Source organism: Phocoena phocoena, chromosome 4 (assembly GCF_963924675.1).
Source record: "Phocoena phocoena chromosome 4, mPhoPho1.1, whole genome shotgun sequence".
Lineage (NCBI taxonomy): Eukaryota > Metazoa > Chordata > Mammalia > Artiodactyla > Phocoenidae > Phocoena > Phocoena phocoena.
In genome coordinates, this window is record NC_089222.1 from 78,094,631 (window position 1) to 78,115,180 (window position 20,550).

Here is a 20,550-nt window from a genome sequence, read left to right on the forward strand (position 1 = left end):
ATCATGCACAATTTTTCTTTAATAAAACTGGCCAGAGCTTGTTTTTAAACAAACAAACAAACAAAAGATTTTAATGTCTGCTAGGAAAAATTCTTCTCATGACTCCTTTTGAACCTAGAATACTCTTTGATGATCTTGCCCATTTATTTTTCCACATAAAATAAAAATTACGTGAATTCTATGAAGCATTTTCTTTCTAATCAGTGGCTGGTCACCTGAATCCAATAATGTCATGTCCTGTTCTGAGTTGAGGCTGAGTTGCAGCCCTGGTAAGTCTCAGTCTACCTCAGTTTTACTCCTGTCTCTTCAGGATTTTTGGCAGAAATCCCCCTGATGAGTCCAGAATTCTAATCCTTGTCTCACAAGATTTTGGAAGGCTCTGTTCTGCTTGCAGAAGTTTTCTGCTTCTGTTTTTAGAACTCTAGACTCGTGCATCCCCAGATGTTCTTGAAGGGACCTCCCAAATCTGCCATAGCTCTGCTGATCTGTCTCCCAGCTCTGCTGATCTGGTCTTCCCTGGGTGCGAGCCCTGGGATCATCAGCCTCGGGCCCACGCCCAGAATCAGCAACTAACACCTGGGTGAAGTGGCTGCAGAAGTCAGCCCTCCCTCTCCAAGATTCTCCCTTTCTGGAGTCTCAGCCCCTCCGGTTCTCTCTCGTTGACTCAGCAGCTCTCCTCTGCCTGAAAATAGATGATTTCTCTATTTTGTTTCAATTTTCTGGCTGTTTTAGGTATGAGGGCTGGTCTGTCACAGTCTAATCCAACTCAGTTGGAAATAAGTTCATTTCATCTTAAACATTTTCATTGTATCTTCTTATATTTTAAAACCAAAAAAGTTTCTAATTGAGATATATATTTAAAAAAAACAACCCACCATGCCACTTCACACCTACCAGGATAACTAAATCAAAAAAGGCAGACAATAATAAGTGTTATCTAGGATGTGGAGAAAGTGCAACACTCATACGTTGCTGATGAGATATTAAATGATACAACCACTTAGTAAAACAGTTTTGCAGTCCCTCAGAAAGTTAGCGTTTACTACATGATCCACAAATTTCACTCCCAAGTAGGTACCTATTCAAGAGTGAAACATATGTCCACACAAAAGCTTGTACACATATGCTATAGACAAAATCTTTGTGTCCCTCCAAAATTCATAAAGCCCTAATCTTCAATGTGATGGTATTTGAAGTTGGGGTCAGATGGGAGGTAATTAGGTTTAGATGACATAATGAGGATAGAGCCCCCGATGGGATTAGTGCCCTTATGTGAAGATGAAGAGAACAGATCTCTCTGTCTCTCTCTTTCTCTCTCTCCACTATGTGAGGAAATAGCAAGAAGGGTCATCTACAAATCAGGGAAAGGGCTCTCAAGAAGAACCCAATCATGCTGGCATCCTGACCTCAGATTTCCAGCCTCCAGAACTGTAAGAAATTAATGTTTGTTTTTTCAACCACTCAGTCCATGGTATTTGTCATATCAGCCCAAGCTGACTGAGACAACAAATATTCATAGAAGCTTTATTCACAGCAGTCAAAAATTAAACAATCCATAATCTCCAAAATATACGAATAGCTCATGCAGCTTAATATCAAAAAAACAAACAACCCAATCAAAAAATGGGTGGAAGACCTAAATAGATATCTCTCCAAAGAAGACATATAGATGGCCAAGAGGCACATGAAAAGATGCTCAACATCACTAATTATTAGAGAAATGCAAATCAAAACTACAATGAGGTATCACCTCACACCGGTGAGAATGGCCATCATCAAAAAAATCTACAAACAATAAATGCTGGAGAGGGTGTGGAGAAAAGGGAAACCTCTTGCACTGTTGGTGGGAATGTAAATTGATACAGCCACTATGGAGAACAGTATGGAGGTTCCTTAAAAAACTAAAAATAGAATTACCATATGACCCAGCAATCCCACTACTGGGCATATACCCAGAGAAAACCATAATTCAAAAAGACACACGTACCCCAGTGTTCACTGCAGCACTATTTACAATAGCCAGGTCATAGAAGCAACCTAAATGCCCATTGACAGACGAATGGGTAAAGATGTGGTACATATATACAATGGAATATTACTCCACATAAAAAGGAACGAAACTGGGTCATTTGTAGAGACATGGATGGGCCTAGAGAGTGTCATACAGAGTGAAGTAAGTCAGAAAGAGAAAAACAAATATTGTATATTAACTCGTATATGTGGAATCTAGAAAAATGGTACAGATGAACCTGTTTACAAGGCAGAAATAGAGACACAGACATAGCAAACAAACGTATGGACACCAAGGGGGGAAAGGGGAGGTGGGATGAACTGGGAGATTGGGATTGACATATATATGTATATATGTATAAAATAGATACATATATGTATAAAATAGAAAGCTAATGAGAACCTGCTGTATAGCACAGGGAACTCCACTGTACAGTAGAAACTAACACGATATTGTAAAACAACTCTACCCCAACAATTAAAAAAATTAAACAATCCAAATGTCCATCATAAATGAATGGGTAAATAAAATGTGGTATATCCATACAATAGAGTATTATTTGGCAATAAAAAGTAACAAAGTTCTGATACATTCTACAACATGAATGAACCTTATTTGATCACTGTGGTTCTACTTATATGACACTCTGAAACTATAGGGACCAAAATCTGATCAGTGTTTGCCAGGGGCTCACCTGGAGTGAAGAGGTTGATTACAAAGGGGCTGGTGGGAATCTGGGGGAGTGTTGAAGTTCTTTTATATGTTTGTATCTTGTGGTTGTTACACAATTGTATACACTTCTCAAGAGCCACAGAACTATATACTAAACAGTATGAATCTGCTGTATGTAACTTATACCTTAATTTTTAGAAATACAGGAAAAGTCAATTAGTTAAATAATTAGTTAAAAGATATAGTGAATGAGAAAAGCTCATTTACAACAGCAAGAAAAAAGATAAAACATATAGAAACAAACTTAAGAAATTTCTATGTAAAAAAGCATGAACACTCTTTAAAGACACAAAAGTAGATCTGAACAAACGAAATGGTGAGAACACCTCAACACCATCTCAAGACGTCAGCTCTCTGCAACTTAATATACAAGTTTAATGCAATTCAAATAAAAATCCCAGCGAGCTTTTTTTTTGACATTGGTCATAAATCAGAAGCCTATCCTAAAGTTCATAAGGAAAGAAAAGTACACAAGAATATGGAGGAGAACATTGAGATGGAAGAGCTCTGGAGGGGGACTAGTCCTGACTTTAACGTATATACAAAGCGGCTCTAAAACAGATGAATAAACAGGTCAATGGAGCAGTCAGTGGAACAGAAGTTCCAGAACAGCCAAACTACACCTAAAACTCTAGTATATGATAAATAAAGGTGGTATCTCAAGTTACCGAGGCAGTGATAATCTTTTTAATAAATGCTGTTTGGATTTAAGTATTACCAGAGATAAAAATATGGATACCCATTCAGAAAAAAAGATAAAATTAGATCCATTTCTCAAAACATACACAGGAATACACAGGAAACATACACAGGAAGTTTATTAAGGAATAAACTTCAAATGGATCAGAGATCTAAATGTAAGAAATAAAGCATTACGAATAAAAAAAAAAAGCATGGGGAGACTATAACCTACATGTGATGTAGGGGAAAGCTTTTAAAATGTGACTAAAAGTCCAGATGCAATAAAATGAAAGAGTAAATTTTACTATATAAAAATAAAAAACGTTTGCCTGGCAAAAAAAAAAAAAAGCCACAATAAGCAAACTCAAAAGACAAATGACAAAATGAGAGGAAATATTCATAGGATACATCACAAAAAATGACTAATATCCCTAACTTATAAGGAAAGTTTAAAATTTGAGGGGAAAGAGACCAAAAATGCTATGGAAGAGACTACGCACAACTCTCCTCTACCAGGACAAGCCAGGGTGGTGAGCACCTACCCCAAGACAGGTGTAGAAGGACCGAGGCCTCTGCACCGCTTTGCCCACTACGAGGCAGAGCGTCGCGCGTGCGCAGGACGCCTGGTGGGACAGCAGGATCTCCCCTTACTCCCCGCCCCCCTGGAGCCCCTCACTATCCAACCTGAGGAAAAGCGCCAGGAAGAGGACGGGATCCCTGGCTCCTGGTGGAACTCTAGCTCATGGCCTTCAGTCTTTTTGGGCTGAGGAAGTACAACTTGGAGGTCAGTTCTTCAAAGGGTCGGGGGCCCCAGCACCCCAGGACGCTTAGACCAGCAGCGGCGGGGGCGCAGGCGCAGCCCTCCTCAGCTCTGCTCATCTGCCCGCACTGTCGGGCCCTGCCCCACCCAGCAGGCTGTGCCTTGATCTTCTTTCGCTTTCTTTTCTTTCCCCGCCCCCCCCCCCCCCCCACCCCGGTACGCAGGCCTCTCACTGCTGTGGCCTCCCCCGTTGCGGAGCACAGGCTCCGGACGCGCAGGCGCAACGGACATGGCTCACGGGCCCAGCCGCTAAGCGGCATGTGGGATCTTCCCTGCCCGGGGCACGAATCCGTGTCCCCTGCATCGGCAGGCGGACTCTCAACCACAGCGCCAACAGGGAAGCCCTCGCTTTCTTTTCTATGAAAATCGCTTATAGCTGTTTTACGATTATGTCACCTTTTTGGGACAGATGTTGCTGTTAGACAAATTCTGGGGTCAAAATCCTGGACTCTATAATTCATTAGTTGTGTAGACTCAGTCAACTGCATCTGTACGATGGGCAGAGCTGTAACTACTTCATGATGTTGTCATGAGGTTTAAATGAGATAATGTCTGTAGAGTGCCTCGCATATTTTATTTTAAAAAATCAATATTAGTTCCCATTTCTGCTGGGCAACCCATTTCTACCCCACCCCACTTTCCCTACACACTCATCCTCAGAAAAATACACTGGATCCTTTGCATGCCCCCTAAGACAGGGATAGAATCAGGTGTCCCTCCGGCCTGACATTATTTAATGTCATTCAGCCAACATGTAGTGAAGGCCCTGGCATCGTGTTAAGATTATAAAGATGATTTAGACATGGATCCCTTCTCTCTGGGGTAAGTGTATTAGTAAGGGGAAAGAAAAGCAAAAAGAAAGAATACACATTTACTTGCTATATCTTGAAAGGTCCTGGCAGGATGTAGATGGTATACTCAAAATGGGTAAGTGGATTATGATATCACATCTGCATTAATAGAGATATGTGTAATATATTAGGAAACCAGAGAAAAAGTGGTTCATAATTTGGAGACAAATTAGAAAGAAAGTTTCTATACAAGTGGCATTTGAGTAAGAACTTGAGAGATGAAGAGGAGATTTGTAAGAGGAGAATGAGGTGCTAGGCCATGAGAGGGAGAGAGAGCAAGAGAGAGTGAGAGCACACCCTTGTGCGCAGAGCAAAGGCCAGAAGAATAAAAGTATAGACTGTGGTTTGGAAGAGTTGGTAGTCTGGTGTGAGTGGACCATTAGTGGCTTGGCGGGGAGGAAGGGACATGAGGTAAGCAAAGTAGAATGAAAAATACTTGACGGCCATGCTGTGGAGTTTGAACTTTATTTTCTAGGTCAGTGTCCTCAAAATGTGGTTCCCAGACCAGCAGTATCAGCATCATCTGGGACCTTGTTAGGAATAAAGATTTGGGGGCACAACCTCACATCTACTGGGTCAGAAACTCTGGGGGTGGGTCCTAGCAATCTGTGTTTTACTGAGCCCTCCAGGTGATCTGACACGAGATCAGGTTTGAGAAGCACTGCTCTAGACATCAGGGAGTCACTAAAGGCACTTCATCAGAGGAGTGATGCAATTGGAGCTGTTTTTTCAAAAGATAGTTTGAGGTGGGAGGAAGAAGGGAGAAGGGGACAGAGTCTTTAGGGGGCATTCCAGTGATTCTGGTGAGGGAACTAGGAAGATGTCAACTGGACAGTGAGCTTTGAAATGTGGGAGAGGCAGGACTGGTGACAATAGATTTGTGGGGTATGGGTGTGGACAAAGAATGTCACCTGCCATTTCAGTGAAGAAAGGATGTTTTGGCTCTGAAGCCATCAAACACTGCAGCTGTCTTCCCCCACCCCTGACCCCCACAGTGCACCCCAAGGGGAATTCAGGGTGGAGAAAAAGAGGATACTGGCTCTAGATAGTGAAGACGCATAGTTTAGTGCTTTTCTATGTATATGCCTTATTGAAATTATTCCTTTGATATGCATCTTAACTTGCAAAGCAGTGGCACCGGATGGGGTAAGGGGTGAGAGCCCAAGGTATTGCATAGCATTTTATCTTAGTTTGTTTGTTCTCACCTTCACTGACCTGATGTGCACCTCCCCAACAAATTGTTAGCGTCTTACTCTTTGCCTAGGGCTCTGTGTTTTAGAGGCTGCAAGTCTCAATTAATAGAAAAGGAAATAGTGCCCAACTCCCATATGGAAATCAAGGCAAAAACAGTACTAAACCAAAAGATAAGTGTAAGGAAGTCCAACAAAAGTTTGGTTTTTCTCCTAATGGCTGCTTTGATGCTATCTGTGATGTTGTGATTTATAATAAGAATATATGTTTGGTCTTCATCCCCATTTCTGGCACTGAGCTCCTAAAACCCTTGAAACTTCCGCAGTGCCGAGAGTGAAAAGGGTTCTTTTGTTATGTTAATGAGGTGACTTTTGGGAAGCACCTAAGGTTGGGGGCTGTTTGCCAGAGAAACCAACCGTGATTAGAGGGTTGGAACTTTCAGTCCAGGGAGAGGAGAGGGACTGGAGATTGAGTCCAATCACCAATGACCAACGACTTAATCAGTCATGTCTGTGTTTTTAAGCCTACATAAAAATCCAAAAGGACGGGGTTTGAAGAGCTTCTGGGTTTCAGTTCACTTGGAGATTTGGGGAGAGTGGCTGTTGTCCAACTGAAGTTCGTGTGCCAGATGCACAGTGAGGCCAAACAAACTGAAATGTTGGAGTTTGGAATGGAGAAAGGTTTATTGCAGGGCCAAGAAAGGAGAATGAACGGCTCACCCTCAAAAGACCCAAATTCCCTGATGGTTTTTGGGGAAGAGTTTTTATAGGCAAAATTGGGTTGGGGAGAGAGCTGCAGGGTGTGTGACCTCCCTCTGATGGTTTGGTGGGGACATAACTGGGTGGTGTTCCTGGAATCTCAATCATCAGCTGTCTGGTTCCAACCAGTCTGAAGTCCACATGCTTGTTTTCAGCCTGAAGTTACCATCCTCCACCTGGGTGGGGACCTTAGTTCCTCTAGAAGAACTCAGAGGTGATAAAAGAAATTTTCACATGTTGAGGTAAAGGGAAGTCATTCTGGCTTATGCATGAGTTAACTTGAATTTTATGCTAACTAGAATAGCCGGTTTGTGGCCTATCAAACATATACTGTACATCTGCTTTAATTATTAAAGAAAAGGGTGCATTGACCAGAAGTAAAGAATGTCCATGTTAAAAATAAAGATTAAATGCCTCCCTTCCTGGGATGCCAATGCTGGTACTCCTTTGATGATGAGAATACCTTCCCAGGTGCGAAGGCCATACTACTTGCTGTGTACGTCCTGATGTTTTTTGGGGTTTTTTTGTTTTTGTTTTTGAAACCTTGAAGGAATGTATCCCTGACTTGTTTGATGTTCTTTGTTCTGACAAGACATAAAACTGTGCTGAAAACCATGCTTCTCCAGAGCAGGTCTCAAGAGTTATCTGAGAGGCTGTCTTCTGGGCTATAGCCCTCAGTTTGGCTCAGATAAAACTCTTTTCTATTCCTATTATAAATTGTTTACTGATTATTTTTGTGGACAGAGATATGTATCAGATCGTTATGTATGCCCCTTGAGGAGGAACCAGGAGCCTGCCCATTGCTGCATTATTGCTTCTTGACTGCCTTTCCTTTGTTTCTGCATTCCCTCACTCCTCTAATTAGTAACTGTTTGAATCTGCCCTTTGGAACTCAGGGAAGGTCTAGGAGGCTGAAACCTTTTCCCTACAAACAAGAAATGGGGGAAACGGAAATGCTTTCATACCCAGAAGAGCCCCACAGGGTTCTGCTCGGTTTCGTGGCGCACCTGGAAAAGGCATGGAAGCTCCATGCCCTTTCCCCATATGCATCTCTTCCATCTGACTGTTCCTGAGTTAAATCATTTTATAGTAAACCAGTAATCTAGTGAGTAACCTGGTTTCCTGAGTTCTGTGAGCTGCTCTAGCAAATTACTTGAACCCAAGGAGGGGGTCATGGGAACCTCTGATTTTATAGCCATTGGGTCAGAAGCACAAGAACAATCTGGACTTGCAATTGGCACCTGAACTGGAGGGCAGTCTTGTGGGGCTGAGCCCTTACCTCTGGAATCTGATGCTATCCCCAGGTAGAAAGTGTCAGAATTGAGTTGAATTGTAGGACACTCAGCTGGTGTTGGATTGCTTCGATGTATGGGGGAAAATCCCACACATTGAAATTGGATGCAGAAACTTACTATCTTTAGGGAGACATCAAATATCTCAATATTACTTGTAATTCTCTTTTTTTTTTTGGAGAAAAAGGTGCCTTAATTTGCTGGGGCCTAGTGAGCCATTTCAGTAATCCAGCACTAATGCTAAAAAGGTGAAACAAAAACTCTTGCAGCAAGGAGGGGCAAGTGTAGTTTGATGGGTTATAATGTAGAAGGAGAGAAGTGATGAAACCTGCAGCCTACCTTTACCTTTGTAGTAACCTATGTGTTAAGGAGGAAAAATACTAAGAAATGTGATTTTTACAGCTGAACGTGGCAGCAGTGAAGTCAACAGTAAAGTTCTATTGTGATACTATTTAGCAAAAGCTACACACAAAATCAAGCAAAGACATCTGCCCACATGGTATGTTGTACACTGTATGTATTGTAGGAAACACCCAGAATCTAAACCTAAGGAAGAAGAAGTGGGAAGGAACGCAATCTGTTTCTAAAATGGATATAACTTTATTTATAGCAGATACCAATGATAATACCTTCTACAGAGCAAAAGCAGTAATCCGAAGGCTCACCAACCACACCATGAAACTTGCATACACATTGCAATCAAGGATCCAGACCTTAGCAGGGACCAAACTTTTGCTTTTTTGAAGCAAATTTAGCTAAAATATCCATAGATACAAAACAATCATAACTCTAAGACTTTAGTGAATCACCAAAAACTAAATGTCTAATCTGATTTTTTTTAAAAAGACATATCATTTACCTTAAACTTCCTCAACTCTCTGGACAAAGAAAAAGATTCTGGGTTTTTAAGTTCTTCAAACAGGAACTCCTCAGAGGAAATCTGCTTTGAGCACTGTGCAGGAATCCATTTCTGAGAGCAGCTCAGAATAATGGGGAGTCCTCAGCCTCCTCCATGGAGGAAAAGACCCCTGTAGGAGACAGTACAGCTCTAGGGCACAGAAGCCTTGGAGCCAGACTAACTCCTTTGAATCCCAGAACTTCTGCTTATTAATTATGTGATCTTTGTCAAGGTACTTATCCTCTCTTTGCATGTTTTCTCAGTTATGAAACGGGGATGCCAATAGTATCAATCACACAGATATAAAGCTCTCATAAAGGGGACAAAATAAGTATATGATATTAACTATTACTGTCTGACCAAAAAAACTGTGTGTACACGTATCTTTAGGAAAAGAAAATGACATCTCTTTCATCATTTTTGGAGAGAGGCTGGGACATGGATAATGAGATAGTTTGCTATTAAAACTTTCTTCTGACTTGAGGAACCATTTAAAAGTAAATTTTGACATGTCCGTATTCTTTATGGTAGGCACGACTCTAGCCTTTTCTCTGTCCAGACAATTTTAGGGAGACATATTTTAAGGGAGAAAGCATGACGTGGTAGGACTTAGCAAAAGGGAGGAAAAGGGTTTTTTCTCATTTTTCTCATGAGAGTCTGTGGAGATTCCTGTGATTTATCTGTTAAAACTGCAAGCGGGGTATACATAAAAGTACAATAGGGCTTCCCTGGTGGTGCAGTGAGAGTTCGCCTGACGATGTAGGGGACACGGGTTTGTGCCCCGGTCCGGGAAGATCCCACATGCCGCGGAGCGGCTGGGCCCGTGAGCCATGGCCGCTGAGCCTGCGCGTCCGGAGCCTGTGCTCCGCAACGGGAGAGGCCACAACAGTGAGAGGCCCGCGTACCGCAAAAAAAAAAAAAAAGAAAACGTACAGTTATATCCAGAGGGAAAAATGTTCAGAGATGGGTAGCATTACTAGGGCAGGGGAAGTGCACACCATATGGCAGGTTATAGGAATCAGCAGGGAGCAAGGACAAAGTTAGAGGCCGGTCAGAGTTCAGAGATCATGAGCTCTGGAGTAAGAAACTCCATTTCCCAAATAAGTGGTGAGGACTCCAGAGCTGTCTTCCTTACTCCTGCCTCTGCCAAAGATTTAGGGAACATGTTTCTCTGCGGGGTTACTAGCAACTTGAGTCAGGCAGCAAACATTTATTAAGCACCAACTGTTCACCAGGCTCTGTGTTGTCAAAAATAATAGCCTTATTCCCTTTATTACCAAGGTTGCTCAGTCTCTGTCCTGGCCACTCCTCTGGCCATGGTGCAGGGAGGTTAACGTCGTCTCTAATTTTCCATAACCAAAGCCCTCCTCCCTCCCGACCACCCTTCACGTTAAGGTTTTACTTTTAGGGGAGGGATCAAAGAGCAAACAGACAAAACTGAGGGACTACCCGAGAGATGGCAATAAAAGGAGGATCCACTGACAGCTGGTACTTCAGCTGAACAACACAGATGATTTCAGATCCACAGCACTCCACCCCTCTAGCCTCCACAAAGATGACACGAGAATGAGGCACACTACCTCTGCAGCAAGATTACACAGATCTTCCAGAAAATGTAACACTTCAGAAATGACAGACCAGCAGATTCTTACACAAGGCACTTCTTCTTTTTTTTTTTTCTGGCTGTGCAGCCAGGATTTTAGTTCCCCAACCGCAGGATCGAACCTGTGCCCCCTGCAGTGGAAGCGCTCGGAGTCTTAACCCCTGTACCGCCGGGGAATTCCCCACAAACCACTTCTTGAGATGAAACAATTTTAACGGTGTTTTTACATAAGGATTTAGATTAGAATTTACTCTGCTTCTTCAACTGTGCCTTTTGCAAGCTTGGCTCAACTTATCCTTCCAATACCCTTCTTACTCAATTCCTTTATCCTTCAGCTCCTGTTTGACGCGTTTCAGATAGCCAGGATCAGGGTAGCCATACCTGCAGAAGAAAAAGGCCCTTAGCTTCATCACAGATGGTTTTAAAGAATCTGTACAGTAGGTCCCTGGCATTAGCATTCAGTGTTGCAAGTATTCACAAGCAATCCTGAAGGCTGATTTGTAAGTGTGCTGCCGTGAGTCATTTCGCTAGTGAGCAGGCCTAGCTGTCTGCCCAGGATCTGCATTCCAACAAGACTTTAATTTTCAGCTCATGGTAAGCAATGACTCTTATAAGGTTATAATATACTATATTTTTAGGGATGGTAATCATTTTGCTACAGGAAGATTTTCAAATTTGGGAAATTAAGCCTTAAGATGTATTCCCTCTTGAATATTAAGGGTCTGAGGTATTCTATCTGAATTTCATAAACAGCAAGTGGAATGCCCATAATACAACTTCCATCCCCATTAAGTAAGACTTTTTCTAGAGTTCTGTTAGCCAAGTGAATTTAGGATCTCTATGGACTCATGGGAGGGGAGGGTAGAAGAAAGGGTGATCTTAAAAGAAGACGAAGTAAATAACATTCCTAGGATCTACCCTTCAAATAGACATGAAACCCCAAATTAAATCACCTTAGATACCATTCATCTTGGATTCTGAAGATCTGCTGCCCACTGATGCAAAATTTATTAACTGTATGACACTTTGTGGTTGGGAGGGTAGAAGGTCATACGAAGCAATCTCTCTGTCTTTGAGATTATCACCCCAGATGAGCATCTGTCAAAACACGGCATCCAATCCCACTGCTAGAAACTGTCTCCTTGCAGTCACATCCTCAAATTGCCATGTTTTACGACCTCTAAATTCTGTTTAGCAGCCATTCTGTTTCGAAAGCTTCTCACCTTTCTGGTCCCCCAAACCTGGACGTTTTGTGGTGGATATCATTCCACGTAATGACATCTGAGACTCCTAATACTCGAGAGTCTCCCACTGTGAAAATCAGTTTTTGGTCAAAGGCCCTACGAAGCAGATGCAAAACCTCTTTTCCTTCCTCGTTATCAGGCAAGTATGCAGTTCGACATATTCCAGAAAATCTCTTTCCTGGGTTTGGGTGCTCTTTCTATATGAAGGCAAGAAAATGTCACATGAAAACATTGTGTCAGAATTTTACTAGATGTGTAGATGTGTTCATATGCATATAGAACAAACAAAAACCAACAAAAGTATTCAAGGTTTGCTCACGTTCCCCATAGAATTCATATTTCTCCTCTTTCCCCAAGTTCATGCTGGGAACACTGTCCACCTTCCTGACTTCCCCCACTCCAGCGCACAATCACCACCCACCCTTTCTCTGCCTTAATAGACACAAAAGATACCTAAATTATAAGTAAACATTGTTACCGTTATCAGCATTTAAAATCCTTGCATATGACCATGGAGGTAACTACCTGGGAAATCCACTGTCTAATTGGTAACAGAACAGTCCCTGTTGCTCTGGTAATCCCAGCACACTGGAAAGAAACCCATGGACCTCAGAAACACTTACTGTTTGTATGCCTCCTTCAATTCTGTAAGTAATCACAATGGTGCCATAGGATTCATAACCTGGAAGTGAGTCTCTTTTGAAAATGACACTCATGTTTCCATCTGGCTGATTCCCTTTCTGGACACCATAGGAAGTCTGGCACAGAGGACAGACTGGCTTATATGACAAGGCTTTGTTGATACAAGGGCTGCAGAAATCATGCTTGCACTTTGGCAGCACTTGTCTGTTACTAATGGTGTTCAAACAGATAGTACATATGTCCTTTTCCTTGTCCACTTCTGACACCTCAGAACTGGTAGAGTGCTGCAATGTTGGTGAAGCTGTTTCTGAATCATTACTATCAGTGTCCGTGGGTGTTTCACTCCATTTCTCTCTACCTAATGGAGACATTCTCCCTCTGTTTAAGACATACTGTTTTGCCTTTGTAAGGTGATTTGGCAACCCAATCAAAGTCACTGACTCTTGATTTAGCACAAAGTCTATATCTGGATGCCTTTTTCGAAAGTCATCAGAGAACTTGGTCCCACGTAAGTGCTTTCTCTCCTTGCCCAAAAGTTTCAGCAAAAGAACTTCTCTCATAATCTGACCTGAGACATGTTGATAGGCATCAGTGAAACCTGAATAAGCATGCACAGACAGATCTAACTCCTTGGTTTTAGGTTCAAATAGAATGCAGGTTTTCTGACTTGTTCCCAAAACCTTACTTTGAGTGTCGTACTTCTTTTCTATCTGTGATATCTCCTGGAGTAACTCTGCTTCTAAAAGCTGATAGTGAGCAGTGTCAACCTCAATTCCATTCATCATGTGCTTGGGAGTCGATATTTTCACAGGTGCCTTGACAAGACTTTCAGAGATTTCTGAGGCAAGAAAATGTTTGGCAGCTGAAATGTCATATGCGGTCCCAAGGAGAGTTAATTCTCCTCCTTTCTCCTTTACAAGGAGCTTTGTAAACTGGTGATTTAATTCCTGTTTGATTTTGTGTGCCTGCTTACTGTCTGCCAGAGTAACACATTCCTGCTTCAGAGTCTCCACACTCTTCTGAAATTCTCTGACAAAAGACTCGCGAGCTGCTCTGAGGTTACCTGATTGACTTGAGGTGAAGTCTAAATAGACCACATTCGGAGAACTCTTCTGAGTTTTAATTTTTGTACCAAACGTTTTCTCTATTGAGTATATTTTATCAGGGCAGGTGTATGTGAAGTATTCAAAGAAAGCCAAGGGAACTTCAAAACGGTTGCTTTTTTCTTCCGACCTGGTTTTTGGTTCAGAGGGAGAAACACAGCTGTTCCCGTCCTGCTGATGGAGTGGCTCCCTCTCTGTTGTCAAAGGGGAAGATTCTCGTTTCTGCTCCTTTTCTAGGAGTTGTTCACTCAAGAAGCCATGTATTTTTTCAATATCTCTGAAGTCACCACGCACTTTCTCAATTCCTTCATGGCCCTTCACTCGCTCAACACTGGGGCAGAGAATGGCGATGTGTTCCCTCTGCTCTTTAGAGAACAAGTGACAGTTCAGTTCAGCTGTGACAGTAAGAAAGATCTGAAATTTTAAAAGGGAACAAATAAAATCTATTAGACATCCAGGTCTACGTTCCTCTCAGGAGAATGTCTAGAGACTAGAGAAATAACCACTGTGACTTCTTTCCAATCCTTTTTGCAAAGCATGCAATGTATTACAACCCAGAGGCACCCAGCCCTGTCTGTACATTAGAATGGCCTGGGGAGGAAAAAAAAAAACAAACACCCAAGGCCCAAGCACATCTCCAGAGATTCTGATGTAAATGTAGAGCCCGGGCACTAACATTTTTAAAAGTTCCATGGACAGGAAGTCCGGATTCTAGAGCTGCCACTCTTGCTTTGACCTTGGGGAGTAGGGCAGAGGGAAGGCACTTCGTTCGACTTTCTGGGTAAATTGCTGTGTCTCTCACTGAAGAGTGTAAGCCTGGGAGGGAGCCATAAATCTGAGGATGATGTTTTTTCCTATTATTGTTTTTTCTCTTCTGCCCTCGTCCTTCTTTCTTTTTTTCTCTTTTTAAAAAACAAAACAAAACTAACCCCCTAACTGCATGCAATGTTGCTGGGCCCTCTAAACCCTGGCCTTTAGAGGCTCAAGTATAAGACAAACACCAGATTAGGTGAAAAAGGACAGAGGCAAATTGAATGTAATATAAAAGCAAGATTTCTAATGTTTTGTTCTCCCTTGAGGTCTTTGCACAAGCTATTTCCTCTGCATATAACATCCTTCCTCTAGATCTTCAAAATGTTTCCTGAATCCAGCCACTTCTCACACCTCCATCAGGACCACCAGAGTCCAAGCCATTGTCACCTTGCGCCTGGTTCACTGCAACCCCTCCTAACTGGACTCTGACCCTCCACTTCAGCCTCTTCCTAGATTCTGTTCTCCACACAGCAGCCAGAGTGATCCTGCAGAAATGTGAATCAGATCACTCTATTCCCCTGCTTAAAACCATCTAAGGAATCTCCTAACATTTAAGTTAAAATCCAAAGTCCTAACCTTCATCCCTCAAAGACCTGACTTCTAGGTACCTCTCCAAGTTCCTCTCTCACTCTCTATCTTGCTCTCTGCCCTCCAGCCACGCTAGTCTCTCTCTTTGAAGCTCTTGGGCTCAGGATGTGAGCTCCTGTCTGGATGTGTGTGGGGAGTGGGGGAGGGGGTTGTCAGCTTTACACTTGTTTTTTTCCCTCTGCCTAGAAACTTCTTCCCCTAGAAATCCACTTAACTAGCTCCCTTACTTCATTTGTGTCTCTACTCAGAGGTCACCTCATTTGAGAGGTTTTTCCTGACATCCTATTTAAAATAGTAGTTCTGTTACTATCATTTATCCTGCTTTATTCTTCTTCCTAGCAGATATTTAACACTGGCAGATATTTTATTCCGTATCTATATGTTTACTATTATTGTCTGGTTCCCTCACTAGAATGTAAGGTCCCTGAGGGCAGGGTCTGCTGTGCTCCTGGCTGATCTCCAGCTCCTGTGACAGTGCCTGGCACACAGTAGGCAGTCCAATGACTCTGCATGGCTGGCCCCTGCTCATCATTCAAGCCTCAGGCCAAATGTCACCTCCTCAGAGACTCTGACTTCTAGTCGGAAATAACACAGATTCCTTCTCCTTCCTTGCCCTGGCCCTGTCAAGCTCTAAGGCGAAACCCCATTATATTTTCTCCTTAGCACGTATCACTCTCTGAAATGGTTTTATTTATTTTGTTTTCTTGTTTATTGTCTTTCTATGTACCTCTCCCCAGCAGGGACCTGTCTGTTGTGTTCACCTCTGTGTCCCAATGTCTACAACAGTGCCAGGCTCATAATAAATCCTCAGCAAATGGTCCTTGGACTGGAGAGTTAGCTGCAGGAACATACCTAGCTCCTTCAATACTCACCTTCTGGACACAGGAATCCACAGCGCTAGAAATGTCCTTTTCATTTGGATGCTTCTCACCAGGTCTTGCCCCTTTTCGTGACTGTGTCAAAGAAGACATCCTGGTGTTCTCTACTGCATTGTCATTGGGTTCCAGGAATATAGCCACAGGTTGGTTGTCAACCACAATTTGGTGCTTTCCTTTCTTCAACACTCCCTCCTTACCTTCAGTGGAGACATTAAATATATACATACACATAGAAATGGGAGCAATTTCAAATAATCCTCTTACTCATGCATCTGTACCTTGCCCCAACAACCCTCCCAGTAAGGGCTGCTCCCTGCATATCCTGGAATGGTGGGTTGGTGATAAGGTGAGGGAGCTATTCAAAACTCTAAAGTAGGCAGCTTAAGTTCTACTGTAGAAAGGAAAGCTTAATGATAATGGAATATCGTCCACTCATTAAAAGTCATGTTCCTGAAACTGTTGCCAGTTCCCCATTTCCCTGACACTCATTATGAGTTAAGTGAAAACAGCAGGAATCAGAAGTGTAGACTCAGTTTTAGAACTACTATGTGTTTACCGACATTCAGAGGAAAAGGCTGGGAGGAAATATATCAAAATGTTCACATTGTTTCTCTCCAGGTGGTTTTCTTTATTCTTTTCTCCCTTTTCCATAGTGAGCATATATAACTTTTCGAATTCTCAAAAACAAATCAGTGGAATAATTATGTAAAACATAAAAGTGAAATTCCTAAGTGACAAGGGCTGACAGGCATCTGGGGGTGGCAAGCGTGTTCTGAGAGCTGAGACATAGGAGTCACGGCGAGGAGACTGCGAAGTATCAACTTTAAGGCATAGTCGGCCCAGGTCAGAGACTGGGCACTTGTGAGCTCTGTCCTACTCTCTGGGTTTGCGCCTCTTGCCAGCAGGACCCCCAGGTTCCTGTCCCCCACCAGACTTTCTCCCGCCCTCTCTCCTAGGTCAGCTTGAACTGGGTCTGCATGGAGCCCCCCACCCCTCCCCTCTTCCCAAGGACGGTGGTTGCCCCCCAGCCCGGGCCCGCAGCTCACTCGCCCTATGCACGAACTGCACCCGGAAGGTGTCCGCGTTGGGGTCGTTGCGGTCCCGGGCCTGCACGGTGCACTCCCCGCCGCCCGACTCCCGGCTCTGGAAGTACTTTTCCAGCTTCCATGGTAGGCGGGTGCCGGGATGCGACACCCGCACGAGCAGCGGGGACGGCGGGCAGAGGTTCGAAGCCATGGCTCTCCGCGCGGGGATGACGCCGCGACTCGCGACGCCGCTGTGCCGGGCACTGGCAGGGGGTGCGTCGGGGCCCGCCGCCCTGGAGCGCAAAGTTTCAGTTTCGCTTTCCCGGAGATCTCTCTCGGTTCCCGGCAGAGCCGCACCCGCTCCTCTCTTCGGTGTCCTCCCTGCCGCGGACTGCCGGGTGAGTAGGTCCCGTCCCCTGCTCCCGGGGCGGTGGGGCGCCGAGGCGCCCGGGTCTCCTCTCCTGCGGACTCGGGCGGGGAACGGGCCGGGGAGAAGCGGTCGAGAGACGCGCCCAGGGCCAAGCCTCCCCTGGTGAGGATGGAGACTGGGCAGATGCTCAAGTCAAAGAAAGTTTCTCCTGAGTTTTTGATTCCTTTTAACTCTTACTGTTGTTACTATTATTTGCAGCTGAAATGTAATACATGTTCTGAATTCAGGTTAAACTTACCTACATTTTTTAAAAATTTGAATTTGTTCACCTGCGTTGTGACACATCACATGTTACCTTCTCTAACGCTATGCTTTAGACTGGCTCTTGGGGCTTTTCTGCTCTCATTTCTCGATTTGGCCAATACAGAACAACTGCATGCTGTGCCCTGTGTACTAGGGAATAAAGGTGAAAGGGGAGGCACCTGACCTCACCTGCTGGTAAGGTGAGGTAGACTTGTGACTAAAAAAGCAAAATCTCTTGAAGGCCTTGATAGGAAGTTTGAAAAAGAATCTTAAAAGAGAGAAGGAGAGGGAGGGATGGGGAGCATCAAAAGCACAGAGACCACTGTATCTGAAGCACAGAGGGGACACTGAGGCCTTGGGAAGCTGTGATGAGTAAGGGAGATGACAGAGGAAGGGTCTAGACCAGTGCTGTCCAATAGAAATATAATGTGAGCTACATATTCATTTTAAAATTTTTGGTAGCTATAATTTTTAAATTACAAACAGATGAAATTAATTTTATGTTATTTAGCTCACTATATCCTAAATTAACCATTAGGCATGTAATCAATGTTAAAAACTTATTAATGACATATTTTACATTCTTTTTTGTCATCCTGAGTCGTTGCAATCCAGTGTTTATCTCACATTTAAATCACCTTTCCGTTGTGATTAGCCGCATTTCAAGTGCTCAAGAGCTACATGTGGCTAATGACCCACACTGGACAGCACAGTTCTAGACAGTGAAAAGTCTTCAAGATCGGTTAACGAGATATGGAAGGCTCGTAGGCAGGGCAAACAGGAGAGTGACATGTCAGATGTGCATTTTAGAAAGCTGGTGTTGACAATCACGTGAAGGACACATTTCCATGCAGGGATGAATGGAGGTGGAGAGGCCAGAGGTAAGGTTTTTTGGCACGTGGCTGGTAAGACTGGAAATGGGTGAGTCTTTATGAAGAGCAATTTGGCAGTGCTATCAGAATTATGACTGCATATACATCCCTATTCTGCAGTTCCACTTCTAGGAATTTGTCCCGTTTATTGATTAGCACCTCTGTGAAGTGACCTATGTACTAAGTTGTTCTTTACAGCCTTTTTTATAATAGTAAAAGATTAGAGGACTTCCCTGGTGGCAGTGGTTGAGGGTCCGCCTGCCGATGCCGGGGACGCGGGTTCGTGCCCCGGTCCGGGAGGATCCCACGTGCCGCGGAGCGGCTGGGCCCCCGTGAGCCATGGCCGCTGAGCCTGCGCGTCCGGAGCCTGTGCTCCGCGACGGGAGGGGCCGCGGCAGTGAGAGGCCCGCGTACTACAAAAAAAAAAAAAAAAGATTAGAAACTCCTTGTGTCCGTAAAAGAGGGTACTAGCAGTTGAATAACTTATAGTGCATCTATGCAATGGAATGCAATGAGCAGTAGAAAGAAGGAAGACCCTCTCTGTGTGCCAACATGGAAAGATCTCTAGAATACATTAAATGGAAAAGGGAAGATGCAGAACAGTGTGTAACATGCTACCTTTCGAGGATGGGCACAGGCTCTGAAGAGCATTCTGACCAAGGTGAAGTCCCAGAGCTTCCTCCCCCTGAGGGCAAAGACCCAGAGGTGAAGGAGAGTTTGCAGAACATCGAGTAGTGCATTTCGCAGCACTGTAGTTCCGCCGGAGCATTGGGTGTGTAAAGGGGAGGCTGGGAGACTGATATGGCAAAGAGACCCTTGAATGCCAGGCTGAAGAGCTTGATCTTTACCATAGGTGATGGAGTCTGCAGAAGGTTTTGAGCAGAGAGTGCTTTTCAAATAAATGCCTTCTTTGTGAGGAAAAAAAGATGCTTTTGTGTAAAAATGCTTCTGGAAGGACACAGGAGAAGCTAATAACAGTGATTGCCTCTGGGAAGGGAATTTAGTGAGGGGAGTAGGAGGGAGCCTTTTATACTTTCAAAATTTGAACAATTCAAACAATAAAACATAAAATTAAGTACATTTAAATGTTTAAAAAGAATGTATTGCCATAGCTCAGGCAAGGGGCCCTGAGGCCCTGAAGTGAAGTGGTAACAATGGGCAAGGAGGGTAGGGCCGTATCTGAAAGTGATTTAGGTGGACAAGACCCAGTGATGAGTTGAATATGGGACAGAAGAGAAGATTCTAGATTTCTGACTTGAGTGGATAAATGGTGTATCATTTACCAAGTTGTGGCATCTAGGAGATAAAGCATGGATTTTGGAGGGGGTTGGGTGAGGGTAGGTAGCGGTGCGGGGAGTGGAAATGAGGAGACTATGGGTCCAGTTTTGCAGAAGCTGAGTTTGAGGGGACTATGGGACGTTCATGTAGTCTTGAAAAGTGAGGCTTAGGAGAGCCATAGCCTAGAGATACAGATGTGGGAGTCATATTTGCAGCTGGTGAGTTGAAGTCGTGAGAGTGGATGAGATCACCCTTTGAGGGTGTACAGAATGAGCTGAGATGTGCCTCTTGACAAAATCCTGGGACAGTTGACTGAGGCTGAATCCAGGGGAAAGGTCTGTAAAGGCAAAGTGAGAGGTAACAAAAGAACCAAGGGAAGATGGTATAGGAGAAGCCAAAAAGCAGAGCTTCAGGAATCAGAGAATGAAATGAAGAATGAAACTATAGAGAGAGGTCAAATAAAGATTAGGACAGAAGAGAGTCCACTGGGGTTAGCCACGTGGAAGACACTGTGAGCAGTTTCAGAGGAGGCTGGGGCTGAGCTGGGAGTCAGACTGCAGTGGGCTGAGCAGACAGGTGGATGGAGAGTCAGCTCCT

General features: G+C 43.8%; 1 protein-coding gene across 1 annotated transcript; it reads right to left on the minus strand.

The window, feature by feature from the left end:
* Positions 1-11,148: 11,148 nt before the first annotated feature.
* On the minus strand, positions 11,149-17,341 carry DTX3L (deltex E3 ubiquitin ligase 3L). The gene is made up of 5 exons (XM_065876995.1): positions 17,152-17,341; positions 16,100-16,302; positions 12,705-14,240; positions 12,061-12,278; positions 11,149-11,218 (listed from the first exon to the last, which is right to left on the minus strand). The coding sequence occupies exons 1-5, from the start codon at positions 17,339-17,341 to the stop codon at positions 11,149-11,151; spliced, it is 2,217 nt and encodes a 738-aa protein (XP_065733067.1).
* Positions 17,342-20,550: the final 3,209 nt, after the last annotated feature.

What these genes read in the sequence shown, in the direction of transcription:
- DTX3L (XM_065876995.1), bottom strand. Translation starts at nt 17,341, where the DNA reads ATGGCTTCGAACCTCTGCCCGCCGTCCCCGCTGCTCGTGCGGGTGTCG. An exon ending in GCAGTTCGTGCATAGGGCGA is followed by an intron (nt 16,303 to 17,151) that starts GTGAGCTGCGGG and finishes TCTCCACTGAAG; the next exon opens with GTAAGGAGGGAGTGTTGAAG. An exon ending in TTGAAGGAGGCATACAAACA is followed by an intron (nt 12,279 to 12,704) that starts GTAAGTGTTTCT and finishes GCCTTCATATAG; the next exon opens with AAAGAGCACCCAAACCCAGG.